Below are 11,911 nucleotides of genomic sequence, written 5' to 3'. Positions count from 1 at the left end.
AAAAAGAGGTTAGAGTGGGAGAGAGCCAAAGCATAAGAGACTGTTGAGAACTGAGAGCAAACTGAGGGTTGATGGGGGGTGGGAGGGAGGAGAGGGTGGGTGATGGGTATTGAGGAGGGCACCTTTTGGGATGAGCACTGGGTGTTGTATGGAAACCAATTTGACAATAAATTTCATATATAAATAAAAATAAATAAATAAATAAAAAAAAGAAAAAAAAAGAAAAAAAAGAAAAGCACACAGATGCAAAAAATAAATAAATAAATAAATAAATAAATAAATAAATAAATATTGATAGAATTCCCCTATGAAGACATCTGGCCCTGGACTTTAGCTTGTTGGGAGATTTTTGATTACTGATTCAATATTTTTGCTGATTATTGGGCTGTTCAAATTTTCTATTTCTTCCTGTTTTTTCTGGTAGGTTATATCTTTCTAGGAATTTATCCATTTCTTCCAGATTACTCAATTTATTGACATATAATTTTTCATAATATTCTTTTATAATTGTATTTCTGTGGTGTTGGTTGTGATTGCCCCCTCTCTTTCGTGATTTTTATTTGGGTTCTTTCTCCTTTTTTTGGATAAATCTGGCTAGAGTTATCAATTTTATTAATTCTTTCAAAGAGCCATCTCCTGGTTTCCTTGATCTGTTCTACTGTTTTGCTTTTTTGTTTGTTTCTATACATTTATTTCATCTCTAATCTTTATTATTTCCCTTCTTCTGCTGGCCCTAGGCTTCATTTCTTGTTGCTTTTCTAGCTCCTTTAAGTGTAAGGTTTGGTTGTGTATTTGAGATTTTTCTTGCTTCTTGAAGTGAGCCTATATTGCTATATACTTCCTTCTTATAATTGCTTTTGCTGCATCTTGAAGGTTTTAGACTATCATTTTTTCATTTTCGTTTGTTTCCATGTATTTTTTATTTCTTCTTTAATTTCCTGATTGTCCCATTCATTCTTTAGTAGGATGTTCTTTAACTTCCATGTATTTGTGGTCTCTCCAAATTTTTTCTTATGGTTGACTTGAAGTTTCATAGAAGTGTATTGGAAAATATATATGATATGATCTCAGACTTCTTTTTTTTACTATTTATGCTTGATTTGTGACACAGAATGTGATCTGTTCTGGAGTATGTCCTATGTGCACTTATAAAGAATGTGTATTCTGCTGCTTTAGGATGAAATGTTCTGATTATATCTTTTAAGTCCGTCTGGTCCAATGTATCATTCAAAGCCATTGTTTCCTTATTGATTTTTTGCTTAAATGATCTTTACTTGATGTTAGTGGGATATTAAAGTCACCTTCTCTTATTCTATTATTATCAATGAGTTCCTTTATGTTTTTAGTAATTGTTTCATATATTTGGGTCTACTAAGTTGGGGGCATAAATATTTGCAATTGTTAGATCTTTTTTGATAGAAACCTTTATTATGATACAGTGTCCCTCTTCATCTCTTGCTACAGTCTTTGGCTTAAAATCTAGTTTGTCTGATATAAGTATGGTTACTCCGGCTTTCTTTTGATGTCCATTAGCATGCTAAATTATTCTTCAGCCTCTCACTTTCAATCTGTAGGTGTCTTCAGTTCCAGAATGAGTCTCTGGTAGGCAGCATTTTGGTTTTTTTTTTTGTTTTGTTTTGTTTTCATTTTTTTATCCATTCCTAAACTCTATGTCTTTTCATTGGAGCACTTATTCCATTTACATTAAGAATAATTATTGATAGATATTAATTTAATGTAATTGTATTATTGTCAAGTAATTGTTTCTGGAGATTTTCTCTGTTGCTTTCTAGTCTTTGTTGCTTTTGGTCTTTCTTTCCACTCAAAGAATGCCTATTAATGTTTCCTGCAGGGCTGGTTTAGTAGTCACGAACTCCTTTAGTTTGTGTTTGTCTGGGAAATGCTTCATCTCTCCATCTATTCTGAATGACAGCCTTGCTGGGTAGAATATTCTTGGTTCCAGATTTTTCCCTTTCAGCACGTTGAATATTTTCTGCCACTCCCTTCTTGCCTGCCATGTTTCTGAGGAGGGATCTTTTGCTAACCTTATTTACTTCCCTTGTAAGAAGGGAATTCTTTTGTCTTGTTGCTTTTAGGATTTTTTCTTTGCCTCTATATTTTGCAACTTTATGATATGTCTTGTTGTTGACCAGCTTTTGTTGATTTTGATGGGAGTTCTCTGTGCCTCCCAGATTTGGATGTCTGTTTCTTTCCCCAGATTAGGGATGTTTTAAGCTATAATTTTCTCATATAAGCCTTCTGCCAACTTTTACTTCTCTTCTTCTGGAACCTATACAATATGAATGTTATTATGTTTTATGGAGTCACTGAGTTTTCTAAGTCTACATTCATGATCCAATATTTTTATTTCCCTCTTTTTTCAGCTTCATTTCTCCATAATTTTATCTTCTATATCATTTCTTCCTTCCTCTCTTACTTCATCCTTGTGGTTATTATATCTAGTCATTTTTGAATCTTGGTTATTGTATTTTTGTTTTTGCCTAATTTTTAAGTATTTTCTCTTTGTGGTAAGATACTCTCCGGTGTCTTCTATGATTTTCTCAAGCCCAGCTATTATCTTTATGATTGTTGATTTAAATTCTGGATCATGCAGGGTTCCTGGGTGGCTCAGTCAGTTAAGTGTCCAACTTCAGCTCAGGTCATGATCTCACAGTTTGTTAGTTTGAGCCCCACATCAGGCTCTGTGCTGACAGCTCACAGCTTGGAGCCTACTTCAGATTCTGTGTCTTCTTTCTCTCTGCCCCTCCCCAGCACATGTTCTGTCTCTGTCTCTCAAAAATAAATAGACATTAAAAAGTTTTTTTAAATTCTGGATCATGCATATTACTTATATCTGTTTATATTAGATCCCTGGACATAGCCATTTCTTGTTCTTTCTTTGGAGATGAATTCCTCCATCTTTGCATTTTGTCTAGGTCTCTGTCTTCATCTTTGTGTTATGAAAACCTGTTATATTTCCTGCTCCTGAAAGTAGTGGCTTTATGAAGAAGAGGTCTTTTAGTGTCCAGGGCCTGGCACTTTAGGAGGTGTCTCTGGTGTATGCTATGTGAACTCTGCTGCTGTTTTTTGGCTTTTCTTTCTCTCAGGTCAGTCCAATGCAGTTTCTACTTACCTGCTGGGGGAAGAGTGGACCTTGGCCAGAGTGGTGAGTTTTTACTAGTTGTATTCCAGTCTGCTTGTTAAGAGACCTAATGCTATTTCCACTAGAGCTGAAGCTTTGTAGAACTCAATAGTCAGTGAACATGTGCCTGTTGGGGGTGGGCAGAGGGGTTGTGCTGGTCTTCTGGGGGAAGAACCCACTGCTCTTGTTGTCAGGTACAGTTGGCCACAAAAAGCAGCATCTGCACAGTGCAGGGGGTGGAGCTTGGGATAAATGGTTTAGGCTGCCACTGTTGGTGCTGTGCTGTTTACTGAGGTTAGTATATGCTAATGGGTGGGATAGGTAACTGGCACCAGCAAGCTCCTCAGTCCCAAGAGAGGGAAGCTGGCACCTTTGAGAAGCCCTCTCAGAAGGGCAATATTCCCTTGTGTGTCACAAGCATCACTGAGATTGCTGCCTTCAACCTGTCTGGGTCTGGGCCATCTGCCCTCCTGGTAGACCCTTGGGGTCTATCCCACGCAGGCTGGTAGAGTTTTTAAACTCCAAACTTTATGGACCTGTCATGGTGGGGACCTGTGCTGTTGCTCTGGGGGAGGATCTCACCACTCTGGGGTTGCTCAAGTTTGTTCCAGAAGGGCAGTTTCACCAAAGCACCAGAGGTATGGGGTTTGACGTAAATCACAGCAAAAAGCCAGTGTGCAGGTTAGCCACCCTCAGCAGGTGTCTCTGCACATATCCTGAGAGGAAGGGGCAGTAAATGGTACCCACTGGCTCTTTGATCCCTAGAGAGGCAATGCCACCACTTCTAGATATGCTGGGATGCTCCCTGGTGACCCCAGGGTAACCACAGGTCACACTGTGGGCTATTTGCCCTCTTTTTCCATAGGGGCATTGCAGTGCCCTCAGGGTTCCACACCAGCCATGCTACAGACCTCTAAAACTCCAGTGTTTGGGCCCAGCTGGTTGTAAAACTGTTGATAATCAGCCCTTCTCACTTTCCCAGTCAGTGTTTTTGGAAAAGTGTTTTCCTTGTCCAATCCCCTATGTGCTCCTCTCTCCTCCTCCTCCTCCTCTCTCCTCCTCCTCCTCCTCCTTTTCCTTCTCTCTCTCTTTCTCTCTCCCTCTCTCCTCTCTCCATGACCAGGTTTCCCTCCCTCTGCAGCACCCATGATCCATTTCTCCTCCAAACCATGTCTCCACACCTCCTACCTTCCAGGATATGACCTTTTATCTCCCTCTATTTGTGCAGTTTGTTCTTTCAGTTTCCAGATTGCTTGTGTAGTCAGAATGACTTGATATTCATCTAGCTGTGTTCAAGGGATGAGGCAAACCTAAGGTTCTCCTACTCAACCATCTTAGCTCCTCCCTGAGATTTTATATAAGCATATTTTAAAAGAAGGCTAGGCAATAATCATATTTCCTGTCATAATTTTTATATAGCAAAAAGAATGGATCTTTAAAAATAACACTATAACGTCCCAGAGTCTAAGAAAAGAAAGTTTATATAATGTCAGTAACATGATAGATAACAAAACATATAATAGTACATATACTAGGCTAAATAAATTATGATATAGGTCATGATTCTCATTGCTTAATTACAGATATTTTTATCAACATAAAACTAAAAAGAAAAATTCATTATATGTCATCTCAGCAGATTTCTTCTGCCTTTATTATAGAACTCAGTTTATCTTAATCATTTTAATTAGACCCATCTAGCCTTATCTTTTTCTTACCCTCCTTTTATAAAAGTAGCAATTGCAATAGTTACAATTTATTGAGATGTTTAATATGCACCAGACACTAAGGGATCCCATTTTATAGATAGAGGATTAAACAAAACTTAAAATGGTTAAATGAATTAACTAATATAATCACATAGATTCTAAGAAGAGCCAGGATTTGAATGTAGGATTTCTTTTTTTCTACTAGGAATTTGTTTTAAAGTCTGTATTCATTAACACTATTTATATATTGATTTTAGTGGTTATTTAATTATTTCACTTTATAATCCTCAATTCTAAAGGCCCATTTTCTTTTCCTCACAATTGCTCACTCATTATATCAGGGTAAATTTGGGTAAAGCCCTCTGAATTATAGAAAGTGGAGCCAGTTCTAGAACTTTTAGTTAAATCTCAGTTGCATGTACAATGCTGGCTGGACATCCTTCTCTATACAGTCATACCTGACTATGCAGTAGGTATTTTGGAATCCACAGGCTCCAAGAACTCAATATTTTAAAAGAAAAACTCATCTTTACTCCAGACATGCTCATCTTTATGTTATCTTTTATTATTATGGCAAATGAACAATACAAATTGTACAAAGAAAACAGCAATAACTAATATGCTTACCACCCAGACCCAGAAACTAGCCTCTGTTGCTTCAATGGCTTCTAGGCCTTTATTTTGTCTATTTATCTATTATCTATCTATCATCTATCTATCGATCGATTTATCTGTCTGTCTGTCAGCCAGTCATCATCATCATCATCTTCTTCATCTATATATCACTTATCTATCTTTGTGGGTACATAAATATTATATACTGTATTCTTCATCTTAACATTAGACTATTACATGTAAAACTAAACATACCCACCTAATCCCCATCATTTGACTGTCACCATGATTTCAAGTTACCTTTTGTCCCTTAAGAGTTAACCATTAATCTTATTTTCATGTGTGCATTTTATTCCATAGAAATATATGTCATGTGGGGCGCCTGGGTGGCTCAGTTGGTTAAGCGTCCAACTTCAGCTCAGGTCATGATCTCACAGATAGTGGGTTCGAGCCCCGTGTCAAACTCTGTGCTAATAGCTTGGAGCCTTGAGCCTGCTGTGGATTCTGTGTCTCCCTCTCTCTGTCCCTCCCCTTCTCTCTCTCTCTCTCTCTCTCTCAAAACTAAATAAAAACATTTAAAGAATTTAAAAAAGGAAATATATGTCCTGTTTCTGTACAGTTTCAAAATGTGCACTAATAATATAACACATTTTATGATTGGTAGAATTGAATTTAACTGCTGATTAATATTTAGGATGGAGCAACAAGGTATTATGCTAAGCAAAATAAGTTAGAGAAAGACATAATACCATATTTCACTTGTATATGTGGAATTTAAGAAACAAAACAGATGAGCAAAAGGAAAAAAGAGAGGCAAATCAGAAAACAGACTCTTAACTACAGAGAACAAACTAACGATTATCAGCGGTGGGTGAGGGGATCGGTTAAATAGGTGATGGGGATTAAATAGGTGGGTGGGAATCACTTGTTGTGGTGAACACCTGGTGTTATATTGAAGTGTTCAATCAGTATATTGTACACCTGAAACTAATATTACACTGTATGTTAACTAACTGAAATTTAAATAAAACTTTAAAAAGAGAGACAGCAGGAAAATAACAGAACTGAAACAAGAACTTACTTCTCAATAACTGCTTTAAACATAAATGGACTAAAATATACAGTCAAAAAGCAGAGACTGGATGAATGGATTTTTAAAAATCCATCAATATGCTGCCTACAAGAGACTCACTTTAGCTTTAAGGATACTCATCAGCCCAAAGTAAATTGATGGAAAACTCCACACAAATGTCAAGCAGAAGAAATCAGAACAGGAGTGGCTACATTTATATTACATAAAATAGACTTTCAGTTGAAATTGGTCCAAATAGACAAAGAAGGTCAGTGAATAGTGAGAAAGGGGTAATTTTAGAAAGAAGATATAATAATAATTATACATGTATATACCTTTATACTAAAGCAGATATGAAGAAAAATTTTATAGGGAGAAATACATAGAGATACAATACAGTAAGGGGCTTCAATGCCTTACTTCCGCCATTGGATAGATACAGAAAATGAGGACTTAAATAACACTGTAAACCAAATATACCTAACAGATATATACAGAACATTACATATAAAAGCAACAGAATACACATTATTCTTTTTTTAAAGGGTGTAAATAATTTATTTATTTATTTTTCAATATATGAAATTTATTGTCAAATTGGTTTCCATACAACACCCAGTGCTCATCCCAAAAGGTGCCCTCCTCAATACCCATTACCCACCCTCCCCTCCCTCCCACTCTCCATCAACCCTCAGTTTGTTCTCACTTTTTAAGAGTCTCTTATGCTTTGGTTCTCTCCCACTCTAACCTCTTTTTTTTTCCTTCCCCTCCCCCATGGGTTTCTGTTAAGTTTCTCAGGATCCACATAAGAGTGAAAACATATGGTATCTGTCTTTCTTTGTATGGCTTATTTCACTTAGCATCACACTCTCCAGTTCCATCCACGTTGCTACAAAGGGTCATATTTCATTCTTTCTCATTGCCACATAGTACTCCATTGTGTATATAAACCACAATTTCTTTATCCATTCATCAGTGGATGGACATTTAGGCTCTTTCCATAATTTGGCTATTGTTGAGAGGGCTGCTCTAAACATTGGGGTACAAGTGCCCCTATGCATCAGTACTCCTGTATCCCTTGGATAAATTCCTAGCAGTGCTATTGCTGGGTCATAGGGTAGGTCTATTTTTAATTTTTTGAGGAACCTCCACACTGTTTTCCAGAGTGGCTGCACCAATTTGCATTCCCACCAACAGTGCAAGAGGGTTCCCGTTTCTCCACATCCTCGGCAGCATCTATAGTCTCCTGATTTGTTCATTTTGACCACTCTGACTGGCACAGAATACACATTATTCTTAAGAACACAGGAAGCATTCTTCAGGATAGATCATATGTTGGGCTACAAATTTAAGAATATTGAAATCATATTAAATATTTAATCATATTAAATAGTATGAAGATAACAATCAACAATGGAAAAAGTGGAAAATTTTACAAGTATATGAAAATTAGGCAGCACACTCCTGCACAAACAATCAAGAGATAAATCAGAGGGGTGCCTGGGTGGCTCGGTCGGTTAAGCATCCGACTTTGGCTCACTCAGGTCATGATCTGACAGTCCGTGAGTTCGAGCCCCGCGTCGGGCTCTGTGCTGACAGCTCAGAGCCTGGAGCCTGTTTCAGATTCTGTGTCTCCCTCTCTCTCTGCCCCTCCCCTGTTCATGCTCTGTCTCTCTCTGTCTCAAAAATAAATAAACGTTAAAATAAAAAAAAAAGAGGTAAATCAGAAAGCATCTTGAGACCAATAAAAATGAAAAACAACATACAAAAACTTATGAATTGTAGATATTTACATTAAGAGAAAAGAAAGATCTGAAATTAATAATCTAACTTTATTCTACAAGGAATTAGTAAAAGAAGAAGCCCCAAATTTTTTGAAGCCCCAAATTAGCAAATGTTTGAAGCCCCAAATTAGCAGAAGGAAGGAAATAATAAAAATGATAGCTGAAATAAATGAAACAGAAACTGGAAAGACAATAGAAACAAATCAATAAAACAAAGAATTGGATTTTTTAAAACATAAACTAAATTTACAAACTTTTAGCTGGACAACCAAGAAAAAAAGGAAGGACTCATCTAACTATGATGAGTCTTATGAGTTTTATGACTGAAAAAAGAGACATTAGATCAGTAAAATATAGAATACTGGTTATTAATCCCAAGGGTATAGGGTACTGTTCACCAGTTACTAAACCCAGAGGAGAACTGCAAACACTTTTTTCCATGTCATTTGACATGAGAGTTGCTAATGAAAACACAATGCAGTCAAGCACTGAATGGAACAACACTTTACGTACATAGAGAGACTAAGCAAGATCAGCTTCAGTAGTGCAGCTTAGTGTTCCATGGTCAGTGCGTCTTTTCCAGTGGCTGGTGGCAAGCAGTTTTCCTATGTACATTCCTCCTGTGCCACAGTAGAAGGAACAGTCCCATCTGGGCAGAGGACAGATAAAACACTGGAGTTGTCCAGGTTCCATATGACCCACAGTCTCCAAAGACATATTGATCATTCATTGAGTGCAGAAAAAGGAAAGATAATTTTCACACAGTGTGGTAAGCCTGGCACAGTTTGTATGAGTACTATCTCTCTTGGTGAGAAATGTCCCAAACCCAAGACTCATTCTTTTTTTGTTAACATGTATATTTTTAATTCAATTATAATTATCATACAGCATTTTATTAGTTTTAGGTGTACAATAAATAGTTCAACAATTCTACGCATTATTCACTGTTCATCACAATTAGTATACACTTAATCCTCTTCAACTATTTCACCCATCCACCCACCCCTCCCCAAGGCAGCCACAAGTTTGTTCTCTATGTTTAAGAGTCTAGTTTTTATTTATCTCTTTTTTCTTTGCTTGCATGTTTTGTTTCTTCAAATCCACATATGAGTGAAATAATATGGTATTTGTCTTTCTCTGACTGACATATTTCACTTAGCAGTAACCTCTAGATCCATCCATATTGTTTCAAATGGCAAGATTTCATTATTTTTATAGCTGAACAATATTCCATTGTGTGTGTGTGTGTGTGTGTGTGTGTGTGTGTGTGTGCGTGCGCGCCATCTCTTTATCCATTCATCATTTGATGCACACTTGGGTTACTTCCATATTTTGGATATTTCAAATAATACTACAATAAACATAGGGGTGCAAATAAACCCAATAGTGGAATTATTGGATTTTTAATTTTTTGAGGAACCTCCAAATTGTTTTGTATGGTGACTGCACCAACTTGTATACCTACCAACAGTGAACAGTTCCTTTTTCTCCACATCCTCATTACCACGTTTTGTTTCTTGTATTTTTGACTTAAGCCATTGTGACAGATGTGAGATGATATCTCGTGGCTTTGATTTACAATTCCCTAATGATTAGTGATGTTGAGCATCTATTCATGTGTCTGTTGGCCATCTCTATGTCTTCTTTGGAAAAATGTTTGTTCGTGTTCCGAGCCCACTTTTAATTGGATTATTTGCTTTCTTGGTATTGAGTTGTATAAATACTTTATATATTTTGGATATTGACCCTGTATCAGATCTAACATTTGCAAATATCTTCTCCAAATCAGTAGAGTGACTTTTTGTTTTGTTGATGATTTCCTCTGTTGTAAAAAGTTGTTATTTGTTATAGTCCAACAGCTTAAATTTGCTTTTCTTTCCCTTGTCTGAGGAGATATATCTAAAAAAAATGTTTCTATGGCTAATGTCAAAGAGATTACTGCCTGTTTTCTTCTAGGAATTTTACAGTTTCAGGTCTACATTTAGGTCTCGAATCTATTTTGAGTGTATTGTGTATGGTGAGAGAGAGAGTAGTCCAAAATCTCTCTTTTGCATGTAGCTATTCAGGTTTTCCAGCACCATTTGTTGAAGACATTCTTTCTGCCCATTGGATATTCTTGCTTCTGTTGTCATAGGCTAATTGACCATAAAAGAGTGGGTTTATTTCTGGACTCTTTATTCTGTTCTAGCGATCCATGTGTTTATTTTTGAGCCAATATTATACTGTCTTGATTACTACAGATTTGTAGTGTATCTTGAAATCTGGGATTGTGATACCTCCAGCTTTGTTTTATTTTTCAAGATTGCTTTGATATTCTGTCTTTTGTGGTTCCATACAAATTTTAAGATACTTTCTCCTAGTCCTGTGAAAAATGCTATTTGTATTTTGATAGGGATTGCATTGAATTGGTTGATTACTTTGCATGGTATGGACATTTAAATTAACAATATTAGTTCTCCCAATTAGAGTGGAACATCATTACTTGTGTCGTCTTCAGTTACTTTTATCAATGTTTTATGGTTTTTGTAGTGAAGGTCTTTTACCTTCTTGGCTAAGTTTATTCCTAGGAATTTTATTCCTTTTGTTGGTGCAACTGAAAATGGGGTTGTTTTGTTTTTTAAGTTTTTATTCAAATTCCACTTAGTTAACTTACAGTGCAAGTTTCAGGTAAACAATGTAGTGATTTAAGAAACAACACAGATGGACAGAGTATAGGAATAAACCTAACCAGAGGTAAAAGATCTATACTCTGAAAATGATAAAACACTAATGAAAGAAATTGAAGACGACACAAATAAATGGAAAAACAACCCATCTCATTTACTGGAAGAACAAATATTTTTTAAATGTATTTATTTCCCAAAATGATCTAAAATATACATTTAATGCAATCCCTATCAAAATACCACCAACATTTTTCACAGAGCTATAACAAACAATTCTAAAATTTGTATAGAACCACAAAAGACTCCAGATAGCCAAAACAATTTGGTAAAACAAAAGCAAAAATGGAGGAATCACAACTCCAGACTTCAAGTTATATTGATCAAAGCAGTATGATAATGGCACAAAGACAAACACATAGATCAAAAGAACAGAATAGAAAACCCAGAAATGAACCCACAACTATATAGTTAATTGATTTTTGACAAACAAGGAAATAATATCCAATGGAAAAAAGTTCATGTACTTTTTTTTCTTTTTTTATTTTCTGTTTGATCCATTAATATTTTAGTAGCATGTTGTTTAATCTGTATGTATTTTTGATCTTTCCAGATTTTTTTCTTGTGATTGACTTCTAGTTTCATAGTGTTGTGGTCAGAAAAGGTGCATGGTATGACTTCAAAGGTTTTGTATTTTATTCAGGCCTGTTTTGTGACCTAATATGTGATCTATTCTGGAGAACGTTCCATGTGCAATTGAAAAGAATTCAAAGCCATTGCTTTTTGTTGATTTTATGTTTAGATGATTTGTCCTGTGATGTAAATGAGGTGTTAAACTCCCCTCCTATTATTGCAATAGTTTGTTATTATTTTATATAGTTCCCATGCTTGGTACATAAATATTCACAATATTAGATCTTCTTGTT

General features: G+C 35.9%; 1 protein-coding gene across 3 annotated transcripts in view; it reads left to right on the top strand.

Moving 5' to 3' along the window:
* Window positions 1-11,911, top strand: part of LOC121014632 (coiled-coil domain-containing protein 7-like) — an 85,355-nt gene that overhangs the window by 18,080 nt on the left and 55,364 nt on the right. For all 3 annotated transcript variants that reach the window (XM_040451027.1, XM_040451028.1, XM_040451026.1), the window contains exon 2: window positions 3,108-3,166. In XM_040451027.1, coding sequence (XP_040306961.1) covers window positions 3,108-3,166 — 59 coding nt within the window. The remainder of the gene's footprint in view (window positions 1-3,107; window positions 3,167-11,911) is intronic.

Source organism: Herpailurus yagouaroundi, unplaced genomic scaffold, assembly GCF_014898765.1.
Source record: "Herpailurus yagouaroundi ecotype Mexico unplaced genomic scaffold, PumYag 203, whole genome shotgun sequence".
In the NCBI taxonomy this organism is placed as follows: Eukaryota; Metazoa; Chordata; class Mammalia; order Carnivora; family Felidae; genus Herpailurus; species Herpailurus yagouaroundi.
This window is presented reverse-complemented; position numbering and strand designations above follow the sequence as displayed.